The 27,943-nt window shown below is 30.8% G+C and overlaps 3 protein-coding genes across 9 annotated transcripts; 1 reads left to right on the top strand and 2 right to left on the bottom strand.

Moving 5' to 3' along the window:
- Positions 1-5: 5 nt before the first annotated feature.
- On the top strand, positions 6-27,738 carry LOC138178457 (keratin, type I cytoskeletal 9). 6 transcript variants are annotated; one of them, XM_069110331.1, is made up of 12 exons: positions 14,730-14,983; positions 15,278-15,435; positions 20,890-21,009; positions 21,223-21,332; positions 21,942-22,085; positions 22,163-22,375; positions 22,453-22,647; positions 22,738-22,909; positions 22,986-23,100; positions 23,263-23,394; positions 24,022-24,063; positions 24,640-26,048. In XM_069110331.1, the coding sequence occupies exons 4-12, from the start codon at positions 21,235-21,237 to the stop codon at positions 24,684-24,686; spliced, it is 1,158 nt and encodes a 385-aa protein (XP_068966432.1). In that variant the 5' UTR covers positions 14,730-14,983; positions 15,278-15,435; positions 20,890-21,009; positions 21,223-21,234; the 3' UTR covers positions 24,687-26,048. The 6 variants fall into 6 exon arrangements, with proteins under 6 accessions (XP_068966434.1, XP_068966431.1, XP_068966436.1 ...); XM_069110333.1 differs by lacking the exons at positions 14,730-14,983; positions 15,278-15,435; positions 24,640-26,048 and adding exons at positions 6-134; positions 27,709-27,738; XM_069110330.1 differs by lacking the exons at positions 14,730-14,983; positions 15,278-15,435 and adding an exon at positions 6-134.
- Positions 470-15,773, bottom strand: LOC138178431 (ATP-binding cassette sub-family C member 4). 2 transcript variants are annotated; one of them, XM_069110285.1, is made up of 13 exons: positions 15,599-15,773; positions 10,540-11,089; positions 7,994-8,104; positions 7,776-7,910; positions 7,101-7,305; positions 6,481-6,703; positions 5,558-6,214; positions 4,858-5,363; positions 4,500-4,781; positions 3,515-3,744; positions 2,132-3,443; positions 1,744-2,046; positions 470-1,594 (listed from the first exon to the last, which is right to left on the bottom strand). In XM_069110285.1, exons 2-13 carry the CDS (start codon positions 10,611-10,613, stop codon positions 1,454-1,456), a joined length of 4,179 nt encoding a protein of 1,392 aa, XP_068966386.1. In that variant the 5' UTR covers positions 10,614-11,089; positions 15,599-15,773; the 3' UTR covers positions 470-1,453. The 2 variants fall into 2 exon arrangements, with proteins under 2 accessions (XP_068966386.1, XP_068966387.1); XM_069110286.1 differs by lacking the exons at positions 7,101-7,305; positions 15,599-15,773 and having other exon boundaries at positions 10,540-10,569.
- polo (Serine/threonine-protein kinase polo) lies at positions 16,302-20,295 on the bottom strand. The gene is made up of 7 exons (XM_069110316.1): positions 20,032-20,295; positions 19,366-19,590; positions 19,053-19,270; positions 18,681-18,976; positions 18,292-18,588; positions 17,617-18,017; positions 16,302-17,522 (listed from the first exon to the last, which is right to left on the bottom strand). Exons 1-7 carry the CDS (start codon positions 20,122-20,124, stop codon positions 17,325-17,327), a joined length of 1,728 nt encoding a protein of 575 aa, XP_068966417.1. The 5' UTR covers positions 20,125-20,295; the 3' UTR covers positions 16,302-17,324.
- Positions 27,739-27,943: the final 205 nt, after the last annotated feature.

The following is a 27,943-nucleotide window of genomic DNA, read 5'->3' as shown; positions in this document are numbered from 1 at the left end:
TAAACTGTTACGTACTGTGAATTATTAAAATAAATTATTTCCATTAGTAGAATTTTATTTACAGTTCCATGGTGTACGAACATGAGTGCCATTGTTTTAAAAGAATAGAACTGCTATCTAATACACGTGAACTGGTAAGTACTATGAATTATTTCCATTAAGGTATAAATGTAAAGGCTTTTATTTACAGTTAGATATAATTTATGTATACATAAAAAATATAACAATATAATTTTCGAAAATATATAGCAAATTGCAATGAACACTGTATTTCTGTATAATTCTCACGAATATATTCTTTATTCGATCGAACTTATCAATTTATCGACGGATTTATCGAGCACTGTATACATAATAGATTAATCAATTCTCGATCTCTATCATAACAATATACTGTAGTACATATATATATATAACTATATTATATAATTATTAATATTATATATATATATATATATCTATATACATATATATAGTATTAACTTTGTGTAGAAAAGTACTATAAACGTTGCATTTTCACTTACGATGATAAAAATAATATTTTAAGAAATCTTGATTCTTATTGCTAACTTAAATGTTTAATTTTGGTATCTACGCAAACGTCCAAAATTATTGAAAATTCATTTGCTTCCTTTTCCTTTTTTTCCTATTGCACACGGCATATATTATAAAATTTTTCATGATGTAAAACATAACATAAATATGTAAAGTATGAAGTACAAGAATGAAGTACATTTATAGATATTTGTAAGTTTGATACGCCGCGCAGCAGCGTCCTATTTATATAAGTACGGAAGTAAGTTTACGGATTTTCATGCATTTATGACAAACTTTAACGTATAAAAATACATAAAATTTCCAAAGGAAATTTTTTGGTATAATATTTAGAAGGTGAACAAAATTTCTATTTAGATTTCGTTTCTTTAGTTGTATTCGTAGACATATGAGTTTGCATAAAAATCTGCAAGAAAGTTTTCGTTGTATAAGGAAGTTCTTGGAATAACAATCGTAATAATTTGCGTACAGAGATATATAAAAATATGCTTCCTCGGATATTATATACCGCTCACGACTATATTATATTATACTATATTAATTATATAACTACATTGTATACGCTTGTAATAATACTTGGTAGGATTAAAATTAAAAACGTGATTTGCGTATTGCACAAGCCCTATCGCTTGGTAATTAAAAGAACTGCTACAATAAAAATAATAGTTTCCAGCATTAAGTAATAGCTTCTAATCTCAATTCAAAATCAATCACAATCAAAATACATTTTGAAACGTGATAAAATTCATAGCTAAATAATACTTTTAGTAATAAGCTATTGCATCTTTGGATGTAACAGCTATACTTTTCTTTCTTTTGAAATAAACACAATTCATATATTGGAGTTGTTTTCATATTGCTGCAAACCCTTTTTCATGATCAAGCTGTTATTTAATAATCATCGTTTTCCGTATATTCCAATGTAAGATTGTTTTGCTACTTTCACTAATTGGTCGTACATAGCACGATCACTTTCTTTAACTAGTGATTTGAATTGACTGTAATCGTTTTGTAATAGTATATAAGGATGATCATATTCCTGCAAATTAAAATATTATTTTTTTATAATTGATTAATTTTTATGCAGAAGAGCTTAATTATTTAACATATTAATGTATTAAAGCTAATTAAATGACCAATATCAGATCATATTTAAAGCTAAGTAGATAAATAATAAATTCTACTTACAGCCATGCGTCCTTTATCCATGACTAAAACCTTATTGCTATCCATGATAGTATTTAACCTATGGGCAATGGTAAGAACAGTGCATTTGGCAAATTTCCTTCGTATTGTATGCTGGATCAGGGCATCTGTTTGTGGATCCACATTGGCTGTAGCTTCATCGAGCATAAGTATTCTATTATTTCTTAATATAGCTCTTGCCAAACAAACCAACTGTCTTTGACCTACACTATAGTTACTGCCCCTATCCAAAACACGGCTTTCCAAGCCTGTTCCAGCAGTAATTACAGCATCCTTCAGTTCTACCTTTATAATATGATAAAAGAGATTGTTAAAGCCCTTATCTATAAAAAAAGAAGAAAAGAAAGACAGATCGTGTACTACAATTTACCTCATCAAGTACTTCCCAAAGATCTTTATCCGTAAATTCGTCGAAAGGATCCAAATTACGTCTTAAGGTACCAGAGAATAGAACTGGATCTTGGGGAATGATCGATATATTACGTCGTAAATCTTCTAAACAAATGGACCCAGTGTCTATACCATCGATTTCTATGACACCTTCAATTTTGGCTAGTCTAAACAGAGCTGATATTAACGATGATTTTCCAGCTCCTGTTCTTCCCACTATACCTATCTTTTCTCCAGGGTTAATGACGAGATTCAGTCCTTTTAATACTGGAGGATCATCCTCTACGTATTTCAAATAAACGCTTCTGAACCTGATCATTCCATCTGTTGGCCAATTCTTTGGTGCATTAGCAGGTAGCGGAAGTTGCTTCTCGATTTTCTTTGCAAACTTTCCCCTGTCACGTAAATTCGGTTCAGGCACAATTTGCGTATACTCCAACACACGTTCCACAGACATCATCTGGTTTTCCACTTCAGCATTCTGTCTCATTCCCCACTGAATCATTCCTGTCATGGCCATTACCTGCGTGATGGCCAAGCCTACCTCTCCGCCAGAAAATGATTGTTGCAATAAGAGGAAACTGAAAATAACTAGAGATGTGAAGACGAAGCAAAATACGTCCAACGAGAATCCAAAGCCAGTGCTCGCCACTATATACATGTAAACTGCGGAGGTATGGACATCTTGCAGTTTGTCAAATTCTTTTTTTAATATATCCTGTGCACAGTATGCTCTTATGGTACTCAATCCATTTAAAGTAGCGTTTAAATGAGTAAACACAGGGGATCGAGTCATACCCTCCATTCTTTTAATGTTCTTGCTAGTCCTCAAAAATACCTTCCTTATCCAATAAAAGACAGTACCCAAAAATACTATAGGAATTAAGAAAAGGGGATTGATTATACATGATACTGCTAAAGACCCAAACATCATCATGCATATTTGACCAGCATCAAGTATAGCCTTTGGTAACAATTCATCAATGGCTCCCATGTCTTTAGAAAATCTATTGAGAATTCGGCCACTAGGATTCGTATCAAAGAACCTCATGCCTGTCCTAATTAAGGCACTAAACGCCATATCATGCAACTTTTGACTGCATAATATGCACACTTTATAGAAGATTAATGATCTAGTAATACCAATGCAAAATAATCCAACGATAATAGCGGTATAAACGTACATGCTATTATACATAGAGGAAATATCCTGGTTTTCAATCGAAGTATTATTGGTAGCGTTTAACTTAGCTTGTGCAATGTAATAATGTCGTGTTTCTTCTTCATTTACTCTGAAAATATTTATTTTATAAAATGATATCTTAAAGAAATAGAAATTGCCCCAATGTTTGTTGATACTTACAAAATAGGAACAAAATAATCGTTGAGACTAGCCGTAAACTGTGTACATATAAACAATAGGAGTACCGTACAGGCTAGGCATAAATTGGCACCTGTTTGGAAGTACTTAATGAATATTGATCCTTTGACTACACCACGAGAGGTTCCTTCTAAACCATCGTTAAATTTCTCAGAATTTTTGTCTTCTTCTTCGTCGTCTGTTCCTCCACTACTTGCTTCCGGAGTTCGACTCTATTGCAATAAATCTATTAATATATTTCACGAAAGATTACACAGCTGTAAAAAATAAAAGGTCAAGGTACTGGGTAATTAGTTCCTCACCGATTTCAATGCCCTTGAAATATGTCGTTAAGGTCATCATTTTGAACAACTTTTTCCTATACATATAACGGGTGGCCGACTTTAGTCTTCCAGTTATACATAGAAGTTATACATATGTTTGGTATCATATATTTTGCGTGAAGCTGTCGACGTGTTACCTCCTCATGAATCTTAACGGGATTTTTTTTAAATATCTTCATCACTATGAAGATATTTAATCTCTATGAAGATATTTAATCTCTATTTAATCACTATGATCACTGATGCATGAACAATAAAAAAACAAAAATAAAAATTCCAGTCACTGAATTCCAGATGGAAAGGAACAGGTAGGATTGAGCTACTTAAATGGTGACGGCTCAAGTAAGCGAGCCACGTGGGCAATGCCGGTAATGGTGGACAGTTATAATTTGGACACACACACACATATACACAGGCAATAACTATAATATCTCGTGCACAATTTTGTATAAAATATAGCAAGAAAGTATATAAATGATACCAAACATGCTTTGTCTTTAACTCAAAAACTAAACCCGACCATCTTATATTTCATATAGCAAAAAGTTGTTCAATTAATGGTGACCATAACAAAATATTTCAAGGGCATCGAAATCGGTGAGGAGGTAACTATTCGGCACCTTTATCTAATAAAATAATCTTACTCTAGTGCTTGATGATGAAAATTGTCTTTTCATACTACTCTTCTCTAAAGAGCTATCCTCGGTAGAGTCTGATTCCGCTGCTAGCAATTCCGCATACTCTGGTCGTTGACTTAGTAAGTCTTGAAATTGGGAAAATACCGTGACCTTTCCTTGCTCTATAAGTATAATAGCATCCACATTTTTCACATACTGCAACTGGTGAGTAGCCAAAATCCGCGTTTTTCCAGCTAAATATTTTTGTATACATTCTTCAAATAAATGTTTGCTGACATGGGTGTCAACCTAAAATTTATAAAATAATATACATCTTTGCACTTAAATTATTTTAAAATGTAATCATTTCTTTTAAAATACTCACAGCACTCAGTGGATCATCTAGTAAATAAATATCCGCCTGTCTATATAAAGATCTAGCTAAATTAATCCTAGCTTTCTGTCCTCCTGACAAAGAACTACCTCTTTCTCCGACAACTGTTTGATCTCCTTGGGGAAATTGCTTAAAATCTCTTTGAAGAGAACAAGCTTTCACAACCTTCTGATATAATTGACGATCATAAGGTTGTCCAAAAAGAATATTCTGTCTAACAGTGGACCCAAAGACCCAAGCTTCTTGTCCAGCATAGCTCAGACTTCCATTCACTTTCACGTGACCTCCAGTTACTTCTATTTCTCCAAGAATAGCGGACAGAAAAGAACTCTTTCCGGCTCCGACCATACCTATTATGGCGTATATCTTTCCTTTTTGTATTTCAAGATTTACATCTTCAAGAGTGTTTTCAGATTGACTTGCTTCCCATTTAGCCGTTAAGTGGCTCATCTTTACTGCGTATGTTTCCTGATTCATTGTTGAAAAAGGTTTCTTTTCTATAAGAAAACAAATATTAAAAAAAATGCTTTTGTATTCCATATCACTAGACTGCGGAAGCATTTATGACAAATTTAATGTGCAAAAACGCACAAAATATACATAATGCGCAAAAATGTATAAAATACCCAAAGTATAATGCTTATATTTGCATAAACATCCGCAGTCTATACACAATATATCAAATGTTTACCGCCTAACATATTCGCCGTATTCTTAAGCAAGTCGCTAGCAACAACCACTAAACCATTGTGTCTTCTTTTCTCTGAAGAATCATCCAGATTCTCATAACCGTCTATTTCATCATCAATATATGGTATATCGGGCTTCGAAGTTTTGTTGGAAGCATGCTTTGAGATGCTATTGATGCTACCATTAATGCTAGTTGTAAAATTGCTTAAAATATGACCACTGTCTTGAAATTCCTCGTACATCAAAAAGTATTTTAATCTTCTCACAGCCACCAAGCATTCGGCAATTTCAGCAAAACCCCGTACGAACATTCCAGACATAGTATGCGCCAGAATATTAAAATAGGAAGAAAAAACGAATACTTTATCGACTGATAATTCATCGCCAAATAGGAGCATACTAATTAAAGTACAAAAGAGGGCCATTCTTGTAGTGAACAAGTTGAAGGTCATGTAGATGCCTCGGATATAAGCACTTTTAGACACCACTTGCAATTCTAATTTACGGGCAGTTTCGATTAAAGCACAGAATGGTTTTTCCCATGCATACATCTTAATGACTTGAACTCCTGATATAATTTCGTCCATTAAACGAACTCTCTCATCAGTTTTCATGGCAGTCTGTAACCGAAACTTGGAGGACAGCTTTCCCGTATATGCTAAAATATAAATTTCACATTGAAAATATACAATATTTCATAAATTTTAAAGTTTATAGCTTTACTAGTATCTAATTCAAGGCATTGCGCTTGCATGTTTACAAAAAAAATAATTAATTAATACAGTAGAATGTTTTAATTAATAGACTACTTTCATGAATAGAATATTTTACAAAATATCGTAAGTAAACTATGTAATATTTTACAAGTGCAAGAGCTCGAGCTTTTCCAGCTTGACAATGGAATCATCATTGCCAGAAACTCACATTGAATCGGTACAACAACGAAGACCGCAGCGATACCAATTAATCCAGCGTATCCCGCTTCGATATAAAGAAAGTACGCTATAATTAACGTAGAAAGTGGTGCAGACCACATATGATGTATGAAAATGGAAACGAGATCAAATCTATTCACATCATTGGCCACCAAATTGACCACTTTCCCTGGTGCCGTTTCACCAAGCGCAGTTTTGCTAAGCCGTAACGCCTAAAAACAAATACATTGATATTGTCGTTTTATACACGCAATGGTTAGTAAAGATTTCGTATCGCACATGTATTTCAAAAGTATCACAATTCGAAATAATTCAATACTATGCTACAAGAACATTAACAGCGTTAAAAATGGATTTGAAGAACTAAGAAGAGATGATTACAAAAATATTTAACCATTTTCTAGATCTTAGAGTAATCATTTTTCCAACATTATGTGTTTAATATAAATGATTTTTTGTAAGCTTCCAAATAGTTTCTCGCTTCTTCTGAAACACTAGTTTGACATTGTAACACTTCAAAAATACACGCGCGATATAATTTTATTATTTAACTGAGATAAGTAGTCTTTGAAAGTAAAGCCTCACTGCTGATTACATTTCCTGTATTACCTTCCGATATACTACAGAACAAGTAGCGACCCTAATTCTCGCGCCAACATGAAACGCGCCGAAAACCATTTGATTGAGAGCGATTACATTTATAGCTGTTGCTATACAAATTCCACCCGCGTATAGTAACGCAGTTTCATAAGTTTCGGTCGTGTTCTTTTTGAAGTAACGCAGAAGCCCACCCAGAAGCATCGGTGTCCCTAATCTTCAAACGGATACAAGACATCATAATCGTGTAAGGATATTGAAATAGGTACAACATTTTCTTGCATTATGATCAGAGATCGATATTGGATCTGCTTAGAATTAAAAATTTTCTTTAAATAGATAAATAGATAGACATTTATCAATGTTTTTAGATACATATCGCCAGAATTCCGTTCACGAAAGTAATCCCAAGAAACGATAAGAGAAACGTTAGTTACAACACGAGATAAAATCTGTGGTCACAATAAAAGAAAATAGTGTAATTATTATTACATGAATATTTTGCACTCAGTATTATCTATATATAGAAATATTACTAATAATAATAGAAATATTACTAATTATTATTTCCAATTCTTTCTTTTTCATGAAAATAATTTTCTATCCAAAAAAAGAAGATTATCAAGTACAAGCAATACTCCTAATTGAAAATACCAAGTACAACGAATTAGAAAACAAAAGATATACCGAATGAAAAATTCGTTTAATATCTGCATCAAAGCAAGTACGGTGTACTCCCATAAAAAGGTACGAAAGATAGCTCTCAACAGGCTGGCCTTCCTTTTGTATTTCCTCGAATTTTCTAATTCGATTTTCCATCGTCTGAAAATCATACATTTCATAATTCAAGCACTGATTATTTTTTCATTAAATCAAATAATAATTATTTATTGAATTGTACAAACTTTTCTAATCGATCTCCAAGGTAGCTTGACTGATCGGTTTTCAAAGGACTATATAAATCTTCCGTTTGCAGAACCTTCCTGTAGCCTGTCTTGAACAAGTCTATCGTCCACCTGCGTATCATTAAATACAATAGGTAACATACACATGTATGGAGAAACGAACAATTATATTTAACGGGATGCTCTACGCAATTGATAGTTAGATGCGACGATGATAATACAGTTTGGGTACGTTCACCCAATAACGGCTAACACCTCCCACAATCAATCTGCTCCAGAATATCATTAATTACCGTATTAATATTAATTATATATTATATATATATATATATTAATTATATTAAATATATTGAAAAAAAATATATATTTTTTAATACTATACTATACTAGTAATACACGTTATAATATTTAGTAAACGAAACACATCCCTACTTAAGTTCCATTTTTTAAATTATAGTATTCGCGAAAATAGCAATTTGCATAAACATCCGTCGTCAAATAAGAATAGTCGAAGTGTTGTTTGAAATCTCGAATATGAAATTAATTTTGCTACATTTTTTAGTCATTTTCGGCTCGATCATATTTTCTTATCGTTAAAGACTTATTGAGGTAGAGTTTGAGGAAAATATGAAAGAATAGTTAACAATGTACGTGACTTCTCGTTTTAATTTTATGGTTACAATTTTGTTAAGAAATTAAAAGTATTTTAAGGAGACATAAAAATTCAAGGACTATAACAGGACTAATCGCGACGATGGAAGTAAACGGAAAAGCAATTTCGCAAACGTAAAATCTCGATGCGTGACGCGATTAGTGACAAACAACTGTGTATTTATTTTCCTTCCTGAAATATGCTTGAGCCATCTTGCGAAAGCTATTCGAACGATTGAACTTAAATACTCATATCATTAAAAGTTTTCTCTACTTGAATATTTCTCAATATGGATACTTCGAATTTAAATTGAAATTTGAAAATTAATGTAGTATTAATTATTTCTTCTTCTACTATTTCAAACTCATATCGTTTAACTCCTTGCCTTGTGATTTCTTCATCTGTCTAATCCTGTATCGGATAACACAATTGGAATATTCTATATTACATATATAGGTTATATTTAATCAATTGAATAAAAGGTTTAAATTGCATTTTTCTATTAGAAATTCAATTTATTTTTACTAAATTGGAATGAAGGCAAGAGGTGGAGAATCTTTTCTTTTCAAAAATGTTATTTTCGAACGGTATATGAAACTGTTGTACATTTTTATCAGATATTCGAAATACGTTAAGAGTTCATCGCTCCAGCCTACTTTTGGATTGCGGGACGAGTATAGGGCAAAAAAATATTGCTTGTCTCAACGGGTATAGTTCAGGCCAAGATAAAGCGAGCTTCCGATGTTGTAAATTTAACCTATCAAGAATTGGTATTGATAGCATATTGGCGATCACTGATTATTTGACATGGTATTAACTTTTTGGCTCCAGGCTCACTTACAATTTTATTTAATATTTTAAACTTCTACATATTAAAAAAATGACTACTTATGACTTCATCTACAAGTAGAAAAATTGCAAATATTAATTATTATTGCAGTAAAATAAAAAAAGAGAAAAAGCAAAAATGTAATAGATATATAAAGTATTATTTCAACATTCTGTAGAAAATACATTGATTCCGCATTCAAAGTTTCTCCCTACGGCCCTAACCGAGATTTCAGGCACTGTGTATATTCTTATTCTGTATTCTTATATTTTTGTCAATTAATAATCTACGTATAAAATATATATTAGATTGCCCAAAGGTTTCTTTCGTTTTATAAGAAAATAATAGATGCACAATATTTTTTGTTTTAGATTATTTTATTGAATTATGTATAGTCCATTTCAAAATGGATCCATTTATCCCAATGATCCATTTCATCTATTATTTCCTTATAAAACGAAAGGAACTTTTGGGACAACCTAACTTTTTAATAATAAATAACTAATATGTACATATGTATAGTGACTCAGTTACTTCTTGAATACTTAGCATAGAAAATTCTTATGTATACATTGTACAGTTTGAAATTTCGTCACTGTAATAAGGCATGACTGTCATGATTATATTGACTTAATGATTATATGACGACAAATTTCACACCAATCTGAAAATGTATATGAAAAACAACTGAAACTACAAGATTAATTACTGCAAATATACATTTAGTAAAAAAAAGAATATACATAAGCATGTACAATTACCTTAAGCACGTGATAAACGTTAAAAACGATATCTACTGAATATGGAGACATTACCATAACGGATAATTGATTGTTCAAGTACCTTTGTACTTATGTATGAATTTATACTAAATATATTGTAATTTCTATATACATCTTCAGATTTATTTCAAATTTCACCAATATGGTTATGATTGTCGGTCTTATTACAGATAACATGTTCATAGAATATTCCTACAAGCGATGGAATATTTTCATATGCCAATGTATATGTAATATATTTTTGTCAATTAACATCCCAAACTTATAATCGTACGAAACTTACCACCAAAACAACACCGACAGCAAGCTGGCCTTCACCCGCGGATTTGGTTTCGATTTTAAATTGCTCGAGTCCATCTTTCTTCGTACGCTGCATTAACTCGTCTTTCAAATCGATCCTTTGATCACTAGTCGATAGCTATTCAACTGATGATCGATTTTACGAGGAAGAAAACGAATCGCGAGCACTCGCATCGAAATCAAAGTCACACGATCAAAAATGGAAAAGATCTCCTCAGAATGACACGTTCTTATCATTCAAGTAGCTTATCTGTTTAAGAACCTTCTAAGAGGCTAGATTAATTGCTAACTGATTGGGCAATGATTTGAAAATTGACACAATACAGATACAATAAGATACGATAAAAACTCTCGAAGAATCTTAAAGATAGTGATCAGTAAATTTACGACAATGTTGTGGAAATACTTGACCGATAAATCTTGATTAGTCAAATCCGATGTAGTTATCCAGAACGATAGTTCTCATCGAAGTTCTCTTGATTTCGCGTGGAACCGTATCGTGGAGAAGAACAAGACACGTCTGGATCGAACACCTGTATTTAAGACAGAAAGAGATCATGTATCTGGGCGAATTCCTTACATGTGTTCGTTTCGTCTCTTTATCTCGATACTTGCTTCGTCACTAATCAAACAGTGGCTGGAAGATTGTAACGATGTTTTTGACTTTTAAACGATGTGTTACACATCTGCATTTGATCTTACTATCTGATGACTGTATAAATATATACATATATATATGTTATTTAAAAGTTTCTCGATCAAAGGCAACAATACGAAGTTGAATAATTTCTTATCTTGCATATGCTAAGTTCTACGAAATTAAAATTAGGATATTTTTCAAATTAATCGTTTTCATACACAAGCATCTTAATACCTACTATTAATGCATTAATCGATGCACAGATTAGTTGAACGTATCTGGAAATCATTTATAAGCCAGATACGAACCATCCAATGGATTTATTAAAATATATACTAAGAGATCACTATTATATATGATCGATTGAAAATCATAATGTTGCAAGTCAAAATACTAAGAATATGAATTCACGTTCATGTATTTTAACTTTTAAATCTATCCCCTCTTTAATTTCATAATTGATAAAGTTATAATTTTGTTCTCTATCAGGATACGTTTTTATTACTTGAAAATAATATGATCAATTTTTTTGTAATAATAAATGGAGAATACTATTTTATGGAAGCTAGCAGCGAGCTGACTTATGTCAATCCACTTATATTACGAATGAATATCAGATAATACTAGGCAAATGGAATGAAATAGATCAATATAATGGAATCTCATAAATACTTCGTTCATATTTTGTTCATTGTATTTATTAAATACATCTATTATTACAGTGTGCACATTACAAATATATTATTGCCAGAATTAGTTTAATAAAAATAATTATTATCTAAGATACAAAATCGTTTGGGTAATGAAACAAGTGCAATTAAAATGTAAAAATCGATAAATTCGACTTATAACTCGAAGAAAATGTGATTCGATACATTTATATTCTCCTGTTACTAATATACATAACCTAACGGATTATCAGATTACCAAAAACGTTGAGTTATGCATGCATATATAAAAACCAGTTATTCGTCGTTCTGATTGTATCATATATGCAGCAATTATTTAATAATTAAAAATACGTTAATCTACCACTTCACTTGCAACTCATTGTTTTTATTTGAGTCACATTATAGAATTTTACCGAACCTATATTGTAATTATAGATTAAGCTACGATTTGCTACGAAATTTTGAAGTATTATAAATATTAATATTATACATATTAATTATAAAGTATTAAAGATAAATCAAAGTATTTTATATCACTATGATATAAATACTATCTTCTTCGAATTATGAAAATTCTTTTTATATTTTTGATTTGTGTAACGTACTTTTGTAATATATGTATTTTAATAAATTTTTGTATTTCAATAACTCACAATAATAACTCACTTGATATAACTTAATAAATTAATATACTTATGTATTTACCGCACCTAATGCATTATTATTTTGTATATATATGATGTATTTAATACGTTATTAATACATCACCTTGGACTTGTCTCTACTCATAAAATACTATAGAATTGAATCTTATAAATACGTTACGACCTAATTAAAATTCATTAATCGTGTTAAAGCGATGTGCTAGATTCTAATGAGTTGGGTAATGTGTTGTAACTTGCTGACGCCTTTTTAATTTCACCAGCGTAGTGTAGCTGTTCATGTAGTATAATATTGTCCAATCGAAGAGATAGAAATTAATGTAACTATGTATAATACATTATGTACATATGAATATGTACATGGGAAGATAATGAGCTAACATTGTCAACATTGTTTCAATAACATAAAACACGAAGTACAGGAAATAAAAGATACTTATAATTATTTAGAAATTTGTAGAAATTCTTTTTTCAAATAAGTGTTTGTTATTTAACTAATTGTATGACTATTGGCATCGATACATATCATATATGTATGTAGTTAAGCATAATGATAAGAATGATGTCAGTCATCTTTGTCATTCATGACTCAATATCTGATTCAGTGTATGTAGTTGAAAATATCTGTGTAGTTGAACTAGATCTCGGCTAAATTTATTTGAAATAATAATTTCTAAATAAATATTTCAATAATATCAATGCTAAGTGTCTCCTAATTGATGTTATGTGAATAATTCTAATTTGAACCATCATTTAAAGTTTGAGATCAGAAAATCCTCGTGTACCTATGACTAAATTGTTGATGTTTATGCATTTATAAGAAATTTAAACGTGCAAGAATCTCTAGAATACATATAATATTAAAAAATATGCATAATTAATTGTTATAATATTTTAATATATTATAGATAGAACAATGAAACAATCGTCTATCTAGATTCCATATTTTGTATTATATTTGTAAAAATATGAATTTACATAAATATCCGCACTCTACTTATAACAGATGTACGAAAATACAAAAAAGATGATTTCTAAAATGCTGATTTTATTTATTTTGTGTATCCATATTTACAAGGTAAAGTACATATTAAGTATAAATTCGTCTCTCTGGTTCACGATACGCAAGGTTACCACGCGAATAGAATGTATTCGTCATGGTTATTCAGCAGAAAATTTGATATGTCTACTGTTTAATCTTTAGGAATTCCTACTTATATAATTTTACATAATCTATCCAAAATAGGAAACATTTTACCCGAATAAATAAAAAAAGAAAATTACATATACATATTACGTTATTGAAAAAAAGTAATATTTCTATAGTACATATATGTACATTATTTTCTTTTGAAATCTTCTTCCAAGAAATGCAATAAATCAGCAATAATTCAACACAATAACTATACCAAGAGATTTATTGTATTCTTATCAGTTCCATAAACTCTCTGAGATTTTACGTGTTATCAGTGCAGAATACGATTTTACAATTTCGTAATGGTTTATGATATGCGATACTAATTTTTAAAAACCCTAGAAATTATTATTCGTGTCAAATTAAAACACAGAAAATCTTGTTTCGTAATTGTTGCTTTTAGAACAAGGAGAAAAAGACAGATGACGCTCCGTCGGCAAAGTTAAGGCTGCAATTCTCAATTCTACTTTATATATGCGGATGTGTACACAACGTGTCGTAAAACAACTTAGGAGGAAGGTAAACGGACCATTATACCCCATCATCTTAAAGATTTTCGCTAATTTATGCAATCAAATTTATGCAGTATGAGAAGCCATGAGTTGAATATGAAATGGTAGTTAAATTATATCAAATAAATGATTAATTATTTTTGGAACTTCTAAATAACAATCTTAATGTCATAATATTGTTTCCATGTATATTTCCATACAAATATATTTCCAAACTTAAAAAAAAAAGTGTTTTTAACAAACAGTGACAATGATATCACAAAAATATAAATTAATTAATGATTGTTGAAATGAAACACGAAGGTTCGTCGAGAACAATTGAAAGGCGTTATGCAACAAAAAGTCAACTCGACAAGTTGTTAGGACGAAACAACACCACGAAAATGCATAAAAAGAATTACGATACGAAATAACTTTCAATAAATATTTCAGCGAATGTTTTCACAAAGATGATAATTTTTCCAGCTGTTGTCGCCGTCTAAAAATAATCATTTCTCGTATTATTATTGTTATTAATCGTAAGCGGCGGATGCCTTCTAGTTGTATAACGTAGTCAGGCTAATGGTCGCATTAAATGATGGCAAGCAAAATTGTTATCGAGACAGAGAGAAGCTGAGAAAGGGTCAATTGTGTACGGCACGTGATGCGTAATGTTCAGCCTGATATATCACTATTCCTTTCAATTTGATTTAATACGTATAAGAACTACTACATATATAGCCAATCAACAACTCGTCAACATTGTAGGTTTGTAAAAGACAAGTCAAATTTTCCGGTTTCTTAGAAGTCACATAATTCTATCGCCTAGAGTACGGATTGTTACGCATGTGTAAGAAATCTAAAAGAGCAAAATTGCACAGGATGCATATAATATACAACAATATATAAAATATCCTAAGTAGAATATATATTATAATATTTAATAGATGAAGGACATGTCTGTTTAAATTCCATTTCTTTAGTTCTGTTTATAAAAATATAAAACTGTTAAAAACTCACAATCTACTTATGGCGTTATATAAATTAACGTTATATTTCTAGGACGCATGCTCGTTAAACAATTTCGCGGAAAACACGTGGTTTTCATCACACGCCAACTTGTCTTTTAGTTACCGATATCTAATGAGTGAAACTCATTCCAAGATTATTTTTTCAAAAGACGTCAATTCTGTTAAACGAAGATATTTTCAGCTTAAGGGGTAAGAATGTCTTTACTTTGTACGTAGTAGCCTTGATGTTAACATGGCAGCATTTCGTGTATACAATAGTTACGATTCAAAGAGGTACTTCGATCGAAAATAGTCGAATGAAATATACGTACACGAAATACATCCAATAAGTGCTTTTACTCAATTTCTGTACCTGTACCGTTTGTCTTCTACCCAACGAGGAAACGTTACCGATGTGTGTCACATTCTACAAATTGGATCGAGTTACGAACTTGAACGAACCAAAACAACATACGCGTGATTAGCGCAAAGCCTGCGCCACTACTGAATACAATTCTTGCTCGACTTTCCTTTGCTTGCCTTTACCTCTTCGTTCTGTGACGTATACGCAACACACCACTGCATTTAGCTGTCATTTGTCAATATAATAGGCTTGTGTACATTTCCTTGATAATAGCGTGTACCATTCTCCTTGTTATTTTCCATTATTTTTGTACTTTGATTAGAATGTATGACATAATTATACTTCTATGTGGATTGGAAATTGTTTAACTAAAAAATTTCCTTTCTATTATGTAATATTTTCCTTTAAAATAGATGGTAGATTTTAGGTATTTCAACCTCATTTTGATTTTATCCAGAAATTTACTTTTTTATATTTTTTATTTAAATATTGATATATATATTATGGAACCTGAAAGATTTCAGTTCTTATTTTCATTACAATTTTTAATTGAAAATTTGCAATAGAGATAAATCTATACAGTTGCAATAAAATTATAAAAGGTGTGTGTATGTACATATGTACTTACATGTGTAAGGATATTATCTAGCCTAACCTAATTCAGACCTGTTTTAATTTTAATTGATGGCTGCGAAATTTGAAATTCAACAAGTTTAAGAATGGAAACACTTTATTTTATTTTCAAAACGATGTCATAAGCTACTTACAAAAATAATACTATCGATATAATTTATTATTTAATACAATAAATGCTTATATGATATGTATTGGGTATAGTGCCATGAGATGTTTGTATGTATGTATGTACATTTGTATATATTCGTTCCTTTCTTATTTCCATATATCTTGTTAAAGTAATATTTAGAATATGAATTTAAGTCTTATATAAATATTGTCATTCGTTCTGACATTCTATTTCACATTTCATTTTACAATTCCTTAAGTGCCGCACCCAAATTTTACAATTAAAAAATAATTCGTACGTTGCTCTTGCAAAATCAAGAGAATCAGAAATTTCAGTACCTTTTCAATGGTGTGCATGACGCGCAAACACACTCTATACACACATCAGTAGACCTAACTTTGGTCTGATGAAAATGGGGTGAAAAAGATTTGTTGTTGGAATATGTACGACTTGGAATATCACTGAAGATTAGGCCATTCATTTTTCCTTCCACATTATAAAAATAGACAAATGTTAAATTGCACTACTCCATCAAAACAATATTGACCAGCTAATGTTCACACTTTATTATTCTTGGTGCGTATATGGAGTAACGAATATCGTGGCAAAATACTTAAATTTAAATGTTTGTTCATTCATAAAATTGTCAAAATACAAATTATTACAAAAAGGACTATAACCATAATTTAATTGTCCACATTAATATAAAAATTACGAAGGCTTACTTTAGCTATAAGAAAAAATCCCCTAATAGATAAGTTGTTTGCATGATCTGTATATGTTTTGTTTGGATGTTATAATATAAACACCTAGCAAAATTTCAATATATTTCTATAAAATAAAATAAAAATAAAATAACTAATTAGTCGTATTTGTTATTCGCTAAATATGAAGAAATTATCTTTACTAAAAAAGAAGGGCATAGTAGTTCTAAGATATACTGTGTATCAGAATTGTTCATTCCCTAAATCGATTGGCTTCAAGCTATGATTATCGAGTTTGGGGATTCGATAACATTAATAGAAGCTTTTCGTAGGCGTACGCTAAATTTTTAGCCAAACCTTTACAACATCCGTTTTCTTGTATAGTTTGGAATCTATAAGTTTTGAAATTTTTCTCTGTGTCTATATACGTAACAGCTGCCATTAATGGACACATAATAATTTTTGTATGGTCTAGGAAATTTATCTGAAAGTGAAATGTTATAAATTAAATATTTTGTATTACATTCGAAAATTCGAAACTTAAACAGAGATATGACTTAAAATGTTTAATTACTTACCTGTACTGTTCCATTAGTCAATTGCATAACTACAGCACTCTGCGTCCTAAACCACTGATGCATATAAGGTATCCTAGACATCGCATCGCATGGTTTCACAGCAACAGAGCTTCCAGCTTTCATCAAATGTTCTTTCATGTACTTTAAGAAGAAGTTCATTAGCCTCATTTTCTTATCTAATTCAGAGGGATATTCTCTGACTGTGTAATACAATTCATCTCCTTCGCGATTTATATAGTGGATATTGAAACAATTAGCCAGCATTATTAAACGAGTCCCATCGTTGAACATTACACCCACACCATCATCAGAAAGTTGGTATCCGAATCCATATTTATCCGAGTAATCAACCCATTTGCTTATCCAAAGTACAGGTTGCGCAGCAGGGTCAGTCATTTCATCTATACAGTTAAACATGTACATATACAGAATGAATTACATAAAATATATTTGTCAATTATTAGACCAATTATTTTATACAATATTTTCATTATTTAAATAAATGTTAATTTTAATGTATAGGAAAATGAAAGGGAGATGTGATTCGTGCCTGAGATTTCCATAAATATCTGATAGGGTCTTGAATATTCTGCATCAGGAAATAATTTCCGTCAGTATAAATGATAATTTCCATGCAAAACGTGATAATAATATTTAATCCCTGGATGGTTGTACCTGTTGACGAAGTTGTCTCTCGACATGGTTTAGACTTTAATACAGCACTCAACTGCTCTCTCAATGTCTGAAGCATCTTTTTAATATCAAGATTCAGTTTTTGGACTTCGTTTATTGCATCCGCAGGCTTCGTTTTACGCGCCGGACTGTTAGGTACACGGAATACGAAGTCTTGTCCCTCTCCTCCTACATTAGTATTCATTTCAGATAATGGCTTACGTTGATTATGCATTTCCAGCAGGTCTAAGCGTGGTGCCATTGTTAAACATGACAGTGGTAAACTATGTGGCATAAAACCTATAATAATATTGAATAGATTATCAGTGAAAAATATTTCATACATATAATGACAATGATTTATAATTTTGACAAAACTTGATGTTACTTACCAGAAGAAAAAAATGGATCTTTAATTAATTTTGTTATGGAAGGGCGTTTGGATGGATTTCCTTGTAACATATTAGAAATCATGCTCATCGCAACTGTACCAATATAATTAGGAATTTTGTATTGGACTTGTTTTATTCTAGCATAGGTTTCCCTTAAACTCGATGTTTCAAATGGTGGTTTTCCCACAAGTAAAGTGTACATAATGCATCCAATGCTCCATATGTCAACTTCATAAGAATGTCCAACTTTAGTTAAAATTTCTGGTGCTATATAATTAGGTGTTCCACACAGTGTTCTATTAATGAAATCAAAGTTAATTTTTCTATTACATTAAATGTTAAGGTATATACTAAAATAAACAAAACAGTTACTTTTTACGTTCTCCTTCATGCTCTAGTCTGGTAGCCAAACCAAAATCACCGATCTTAACCTGCAGATCATCGCTTAAAAACAAATTACCTAATTTTAGATCTCTGTGAATTATTTTATTTTGGTGCAAGTAATTTACACCATCTAAAATTTGCTTCATATAATATCTCGTTTCACATTCTGTTAGTGCTTTTCTACGTTTATGTAATTCCATCATTGACTGAAAAGTACAATTGTCATTTCATTTTGAAAAAAGTCTAATAAATAGATTATTTATATGTTTGTCCTTATATTTATCTTATATAGAATATTTACCCTTTTTCTGCACAGCTCCAAAATTATATATACATTCTGTGGATCGTCAAAAAAACCATAAAAGCCAACAATATTTTTATGGTTCAAAGTTTGATGAATGGAAATCTCTTGCGTCATTTTCTCTCTATGATTGCTCTTTGTGATTTGTGATTTTGGCACAATTTTCCCAGCAAATACACGATGTGACTTTGATTCTCTGATTTCGTAACATTTTGCAAAACCACCCTACAATAAAAAAATGTATAAAATATAGAAAGATACTAAGTGAAAGGACTAAAACTGTAAATCATAAAGGACATACAAAAATGTATGATACAGCAACTTATTATGTTACACAATTCTACATTGAATAGCATATAATACAGCAAATTTAAACCAAAATCATCCAAAAATTTGTTTTATGCAGTTAATAAAATTAATGTTAATATATAATAAAATAAGAATAATAAAATTGTTTGTTAATTATACAAGTTAATTATACTACATATTTTACCAAGAATTTCACAAAATTTGTGGAAGAAAGTAACACATACTAACAGTTAGCACATACTGAACGAAAAATTGTCTGATTAGAAAAATCCCAAAGTCAAAAATGTTTAATTATTATGAAATTTCCAAGACAAAAAAATATAAAAGAAGGATTTACTGTAGGAAGATATTACTAACTTTCCCAAAAAATCGTCCCTTGATATAACTTTTTCCCGAGTTTACGTCGTATATTACGTCAGGAATAACGCATTCTTTCTCATCTTTTGACATTTTGTACTATCTTTTTCGCTGGATCGTGCAGTATATCACAAGAAACGTCGTGTTCTGATTAATAATGCTCACGTTAGTTGTACGTTCCACTAAAAAAATATACTCAGCGCTAACTTCCTTCTCAAATACAAATTTTCCTGTTTTTGTCATGCGGAAGACAAGCAACGGATTTCAATATTTAAATCTCAATACTTTAACCAATCCCGCGTTTCCCTAAGCGCATGACCAACTGTACATGGGTACTTGTTACTATACCTATAGTAACGTTAAATTACGTTTCTATAAAACTGATTGCTGTTCATTTTTCTTTAACAAAAATATCTAATATTCTACTTAACTTTAAGATTTTTTTTCGAATAATTAAACATATTTTAAATATGGATTAATTATCATAAATAATAAATTAATTAATATAAAAATTAAATAACAAATTTGTTATTAATTTTATAAAGCACATATTTTAAAAAAAATAAGTTACTGAATATAAAACAACATAATATATAACAACATAAATAGAATATTACATTTAAAATGTTCAATAATTACATATAATAATCTTGAAATTTTACATTTACTATTCTAAAAAAGAGAAAATTAAGTACAGAAATTTTAAATAAAGATTATAAGAATAAAAATTCATATTTATGTCAAATTGAATTAAATTCAAGTTAAATTAAATATTTTCTTCAGTGAAATTCTTAACATAAGATTCTACATAAGAACGCATCGTAATGAAAAGGATATCCGGTAATGTCAGTACAATAGTATTGCAGCGGGGTGGTCGATGCTTCTTTTTCCGGCAACCGGCATCCATTTTCGTTATTGGCTTGTCTAAGATTGGCGCGTTTAGCATCTATGAACGGATTGTTTAACGATAAGTGAAATGTAAGTATATTTTTAATAGGAATGTAACGTGCATTTTATTAGAATTTTTTTTACAATTTATTTACCACTTTCGATATATTAGAGAAATCGTTGTGATTGAAAAAAACCTCGTGACTCATATTGAAAATATTGAGTAGCGTCTATGGTGTAATCAATGAAGACTGTCGCTTATGGAGAAATTTTACTGAATTTTACTCAATTACTCAATTTTAGATATACCGATAAATGGAAGGCGCACCAGCCAGTAGAGGTGGATTTCGTGGAGGACGTGGTGGACCAGGCGGCCCTATGAGAGGACGCGGAGGTTTTGGAGACAGGGGAAGGTACGTGTGTATATATTTGCTATCAACTTTACGAATATGAAATGTATATAACCTGTGAATGAACCTCTCACTATCTAATTTATAAATTTTTCCTCCAAATTTCTCAATTTCAACGTTAATATTACAAAACAATGTTTCAGTATTATATCCTCTTCATATTTCCTAATTTATAGAATTGATCAGTGTGGCTTCCATAAGGTTCAAATATTGTAATACATGAAACTATTTAAAAACATATTATAGGAAACTTCTATGGATATATTATATCTCTGATGGGCAATCAAAAGGATATAAGTCAAATGTTAAACAAAACAGATATTCTTGCTGTCTTTTGCTTGTGGTTCTGATAATACAAGTCAATTTCCCTTTTTTCTTACATTTTTACCTAAGGTTCTAATAGCATATGCAAAATTTAACATTTAATATTGCATTGCATCTCAAATATTAGAAGTGTTACTCTGCAGAACTAATGATTCTGACTTATACTCTTTTGCTTTTATCAGAGACATATAACATGATGTATTTATATTCTTTAATTTACTTTTTATCAAACCTATGTAAGTAATGCAATAAATTGTAACATTCTATTATGTTTTTGATGTTCAATAGGGGTGGCCCTCCTAGAGGAGGTGGTATGATGAGAGGTGGCCGAGCTAGCGGACCTGGAGGTGGAATGAGAGGTGGACCACCTGGAATGAGAGGCAGAGGTGGTCCACCTGGAAGAGGTGGCCGCGGTGGACATTTTCCTCCTGGGTATTTATATATGAAGTTATTTTTCATTTAATTACCTTATTGTATTTTTTTTAAATGGATTTATACTGTTATATCAGAGGTCCACCAGAACCAGGAATGTCTAGTGGTCCAGGAGGTGGTGGACCACCACCACCAGGAATGGGAGGACCACCACGTGGTGGCAGTAGGGGAGGTGGAAGCAGTGGTTTCCGAGGTAGAGGAAGAGGTGATTTTGGTAGAGGCGACAATCGTGGTGGTAGTAGTAATTTCCGTGGACGGGGAATGGATAGAGGCAGTAGAGGGGGATCTAGGTAAAATATTTAATTTATTTTGAATTTAAAGTTATATGTACAAAATACCATATAATTCAACTTTTATATATTTTCAGGGGAGGATCTGGTAGAGGTGGTCCAGGTGGTAGAGGTTTTGGAGATCGTGGGAGTAGAGGAGGTAGTGGGCGCGGTGGCGGTGGCCCATCGAAAAGAGGAGGTGGACCACCAGGTTCAAGTGGACCTTCAAAAAGGCCGAGATTTGATCAGCCATCTTCACAACCTGCGAATGGTTATGCAACTCAACCACCGAGGTAATTATTATTTTTAATTAGCTCAGAAAATGTTGTTCTAGTAAAAGTGTAAGATTTTATTATTTTTTTATCGAAATATTGTTGGGACAGTCAAGGTGGATATGGAGGAGGTGCCAGTAATGCTTATGGTGGAGGACAGCAGCAACCACAACAGCAACAGGCAGTAGGATATGGTGGTGGTTACGGATCGCAAAACTATCCTCAATCTTCATATCAGAGTTATGAGAGTTATCAGCAACCTCCAGATTATGGTCAAACAGCTGTAAGCTAACTCATATTATACATTCAAAATTAAGAGGAGTGGGGAATTTCTAAATAATGTATATAATTTTCTTCAGGGATATCCACCTTCAGCAGCTACTGATAGTAGGTATGGTGGAGCCCCTACTGTACCAGCTACAGGAGCTTTCAGTGCTGGTGATCCTTATAGCTATGGCAAAGCACCACCATCAGGTTAGTATATATGATAGTATGATATGAATTGTTTTATAGCTTAAATATTTTCATTGAAGTTGAAGAACAGAACAACTAAAAAAGTCTGTTACGCAAATGAGATAGAGGGCAATATTCCTGTTAACGTGATGATGTAATTAATGTAATATACTGCGTGCACAGCCAATTACCAGCAGGAGGCAGTGGCAGCAGGGGGTGGGGGTGCAGGTTATGCCACTGTTAACCCTTACGATGACCGAACTTCTAATGCCACTTCTATGAGCAACAGGGGTGGTTACTCGACGCAACTTTATGGTTAGTTTTTTCCGTTGGACACCACATTTTACAACACGTATTTATCTTCTCCTCTGTTTCATCTGAAGAAAAGAGAACGAACGAAGGAGGGAAAATCAGTAATCGATAATACCTTGTCCTTATAGTTTTTAATTATTAGCACTTGTTATGCTCAAATATCAATCGATTCAGACGAGAAACGTTTAATTATAAAGAAACTGAAATTTCTCTTTTTGTTTTAATTTTCTTTTTTTTTCTTTTTTCCTTTTTTTGTTACATAAGAATAGATTTGGTTTCACTTTTTCCTTAAACTTGTTGTTTGAAATCAAGAGTTGCGTTTCATAACTACTCCTATTAAAAAGAAAGTGAGAATAGAAATTGGTAAGGTGAAGAAAAATGTGGATATTATGAATATTTTCATCTGGATACCAGCACTCCAACACTGCCTCCTGCTATTCTTCATTCCAGAATGATACTGTACCTGAACAAAAAGATCTTAATAATTTACGAAATTCATTTTGACGTAGGTAAATAGTTGAACCTTTAAATTTAATGAGTTACAGATTTTTCTCGTCTGAGTCACATCTACATTACTCAAAGCAGTATCGTTAATCAGCAATTTGTAATTCATATTTATTATACTTGCAGATTACTCGAGTCAAGATGGTGTATACGGAAAACAAGATTATGGTAAGTACAATTTACAATTCAGATGAGCTTTTTAATTTCTGAGAGGCAATGTTTAATAAAGTACAAAATACTTAGGACCGAGTTTAAACATACCGTTAAGAAAACGATCATATTTGTTAAATAAACCGAATACTTGAAAGACACTGAAAACGAAGTTCCATTGTGGATTTTTCAATTCATATAAATAAATTTAAAATGGATTAATATTAATTTGAAGAAGTAAAAGATTATAGGACAGGATTGTTTTTTATACATTTCTAGAAACAGATACGAATATAACGATAAATCATAATTTCGGTAATAAATTATAACTATCGAACGAAGTGGCAAGTGCAGATATTGTGCGATTTGTTTTTTGTACAATTTAAAACAGAGTTAACATAATGAATAGTAGTGATCAAAAAAAAGTGAAAGATGCCCCCGACGAAAGTAGGCGAATAATATATGTATATTCCTCAATTTTATATGACGATTAATGTTGTATATAATATAAAATTAAGTACAGAATCAGATTTAAAAAAACAAAACTGTATACTTAAAAAGATGATTGAACGGAGGAGCTATGGTTGTTTACAGGTGGCAGTGCTGGTTACCAAAACGCCCAGTCTCAGCGACGTTATTAAATTACACATGCAACTATTTAATTTTACACATTTAGATATTATTTCATTTCCAAATTTAAAAAAACAAACAAGTCGTTCCTAGCGCGTGAAAAAGTTGGTCAAATATCATTTGTCGTGAACTCTAAGTGTTCTGTAATTAATAATTTGTCGAGAAGAGATTTTTACATTGAAATGAAGAAAGTAAAACGATAGAAAAGGATTTAAATGAATGTGATTTTCTATCTTTGTCGCGCGCATGGGAAGCTCATTAAATTGTGCATTAAGTGCAAATGATTGTTTAATTACAATTTAAAGAAGGAAGTATAAATAACATGAGTGTTTTATACCTGACTTAGTAGTATAACATTCTATTTTCGTCATACTTGGCTAACAATATTGCTTTAGGATTAAGTTTAGTTGATGTACAGTTCATTTTCCTTTTTCTTTATCTTAAAAATCAACCTGCGATTCTAAGATATAAAATTGTAATTATTAAGGATAAAGATATTTACCTATTTGTAAAGTCATTAATTGGTTGATCATTGTGAACACAGAAACACGTAAAGCTCAATAACATTAACGGAATATTAGGTGTAGACAAATGAATATCTTATCATTCTGCGTGAAGAAAAAAAAAGAAAACAATTGTATATTATGGTGTATTTTGTTTTACATTTAACTATGAAGTGGTGAAAAAGAATCTTGTATCAAAATATACCGCCCCTGTTTTATGCGTTTAATAATGTGAATTTTTCATTCTGACAATATTTCTACAGATAACAAATTTATAATATAATGAATCAGTCTTACTGTTGCGACATTTCATTTCGTATATACACATATACCTACACATATTTTTAATTTATGGAGCTCAATTTTTGTGTGAATTATGTGTAAAATGCTCTGCTTAGAGGTGACAAAAAGATTTTTTTGTTTTTGAAATATCAAATGAAAAATGTTAGAAAATTTAACTATAATTTTAGGAGTTTGTTTTAATAGTTATGTAAGTAGTAATTGTATATTGAAATGTCACACCGGCAGAGACAATCAAAACAACATATTAATAATTAAAAGAAAAAAAAATAGATATTTATATGGAATCAAGAAACAATGTATCTATTCAAGGCTCGATGTATATGAGTACGAAACATTTGTCCCAACCAATTGTGTATATTAAAATATAGAGTAATTATATAGGGCAGGTGATGTGGTTTTATATTCTGTTTATTATTATAAATTGCAATGAAATTGTCTAAACTATGTTAAAAGTTATCGTCGCATGTCACTGGTATAGTGATAGTGAATCAATTTAATATTGTAAGAACTAGAGTAATAACAACCAAAATGAAAAGAAACTTTGAAACAAAGAACCATAAAAAATAACCAGTAATATTTTTCACGTTTATTATTTCCTCACCTTTAATATGAAAGACTATATGGACTGAATTACAAAGAACATTTACCAATGAAAAGGGGGAAACCAGCAACTGCCTTAGAAAACCACATATACATTAAAAATAGTAGTTCAACTGAAAAGAATACAGTGTATTCTTATAAAATAACGTAGGTATGAAACTTTTGTTAAAATCAATAATCCTTTGAAAAGCAAATTTTTTGTACATGAAGAAACTGAATGGAATTATTATTCTTTTTTATTTTATTGTATATAGTTTATTCAAAGGATATTTTATATTCAAAATGAAGTATATTATCAATATATATATATATATATATATCTATATATAATAACAGTATTAATGGACAGTTCTAGACATATAACAAAAAAATTGACAAAAACTGAGTTTATTTCACAGGCGTAACAACAACCTGAGATACTTAGGGAACAGAATGAAAGAAAGAGAGAGTACCTTCCCTCTGTTACCAGCAAGGAGAATACCAATTCAAATAGCAATACGATATTATATGAATAAATGACGACTGATATGATAAATGTTATTAATGTCCGATGGCATCAGGTATCACATAAACGAAACTTAGAAAGTATTGTTTTTTCTGTTAGAGTATATCATATAGTATGTTTCATTAATTAGAATATCTTTGTTTGATTTTTCTAAGCGAGTGACCTGTAATAAATAGCGTTTGATCTTCTTTGTGGTGCACCTCATTTTTTTCATTCAAAATATTGTTGCAATTCTTTTTCAATGTAAATAGTCAGCATCACTTCAATCTATTGTTTTCCAAGTTACCACACGTAAAGACTTAGTTGCATCTTGTACATAATATATATATGATATAGAGAAAGAAAACGAAAAATGTTTAAACGAAAAAAAAAAAGAAAAATGCAAATAGTATATAGAAATAAACAAACAAACAAAAACTATCAATGGAAAAGCAAGCAACAAGAGTATCGAATTAAATTTATGCTAACATGTATTACGATCGTATATATTAAAAGACAAATGCTCGAGTAAACCTCAACTCAAATTCAGGTGAGTAAAATAAATCTATCCGTTTTTTATAAAAAAAAACCAGTCTACAAATTTATTACAAAGCAAATGTTAGCAAGGATAATAATAATAATTAGATCTGCATTTATCGAGTGTAAAGTGGAACTTCAAAATATGTAAGGTAATTTCATTCATACTGCCCTTAAAAAATAAAGAAGATACAATTTAGATAATCAATATGATACACATACATCAAAAATTCTTTTTTCATGAACGTCGAACCGCTTTATACGTACGATACCTGCAGCATATTTTTTAATCACGATAATGACGATAAGGTAACAATCGAAAGGTACGAATTGAAAATTCTTTTAAAGAATACGTTACTTCACAAGAACCAAGTATGATTTATTGTGACGTTAACATAAAATGAAAATGAAAAAGCAGGGAAGGAATGTACCGAATATTTATGAAAAAGGAGTCTCAGAACATATGTTTCTATGATTTAAATTGATAATGAAATAATAACAATTCGAATACTAAATATAAATGCGTTAATGATAGGTATATTTGTAAGATTTCAATACTTCTGTGTTATCTACCACTTTCTAATTTTTTATTGTTAATTTCTTTAGGTTGATAACGACTATGCTGTCACAGATGGTCGTACTACCAATTCAATGAGCCAAGCAACATCTGCCACATGACTGGCATCAACGTTGTTCTCCAAGAAGACTCCAGTGCTTTTTTATATTTTACATTGGCGAGTATTGTAAGATGGCACGGACGAAATATCGTACTTTTCACATAAGTTACCAAAAGACTGAATTTTTGAGATTTGTAAGTTTATAATAATTGATTGTAATAATA

The sequence above is a fragment of the Bombus flavifrons genome, chromosome 3 (assembly GCF_040668555.2).
Source record: "Bombus flavifrons isolate JBK064 chromosome 3, iyBomFlav1_principal, whole genome shotgun sequence".
NCBI classification, from domain to species: Eukaryota; Metazoa; Arthropoda; class Insecta; order Hymenoptera; family Apidae; genus Bombus; species Bombus flavifrons.
Note: the sequence above shows the minus strand (reverse complement) of the source record. Positions and strands in the feature narration are given on the sequence as shown.

What these genes read in the sequence shown, in the direction of transcription:
- LOC138178431 (XM_069110285.1), bottom strand. Translation starts at nt 10,613, where the DNA reads ATGGACTCGAGCAATTTAAAATCGAAACCAAATCCGCGGGTGAAGGCC. An exon ending in TTTCATCATCAAGCACTAGA is followed by an intron (nt 3,745 to 4,499) that starts GTAAGATTATTT and finishes TTATTGCAATAG; the next exon opens with AGTCGAACTCCGGAAGCAAG. An exon ending in TTTGGGAAGTACTTGATGAG is followed by an intron (nt 2,047 to 2,131) that starts GTAAATTGTAGT and finishes CATATTATAAAG; the next exon opens with GTAGAACTGAAGGATGCTGT.
- polo (XM_069110316.1), bottom strand. Translation starts at nt 20,124, where the DNA reads ATGTCAAAAGATGAGAAAGAATGCGTTATTCCTGACGTAATATACGAC. An exon ending in AGGGACGATTTTTTGGGAAA is followed by an intron (nt 19,591 to 20,031) that starts GTTAGTAATATC and finishes TTTTTATTGTAG; the next exon opens with GGTGGTTTTGCAAAATGTTA. An exon ending in AGATCCATTTTTTTCTTCTG is followed by an intron (nt 18,589 to 18,680) that starts GTAAGTAACATC and finishes ATATTATTATAG; the next exon opens with GTTTTATGCCACATAGTTTA.
- LOC138178457 (XM_069110330.1), top strand. Translation starts at nt 21,235, where the DNA reads ATGGAAGGCGCACCAGCCAGTAGAGGTGGATTTCGTGGAGGACGTGGT. An exon ending in CAGATTATGGTCAAACAGCT is followed by an intron (nt 22,910 to 22,985) that starts GTAAGCTAACTC and finishes AATTTTCTTCAG; the next exon opens with GGATATCCACCTTCAGCAGC. An exon ending in TGGCAAAGCACCACCATCAG is followed by an intron (nt 23,101 to 23,262) that starts GTTAGTATATAT and finishes CTGCGTGCACAG; the next exon opens with CCAATTACCAGCAGGAGGCA.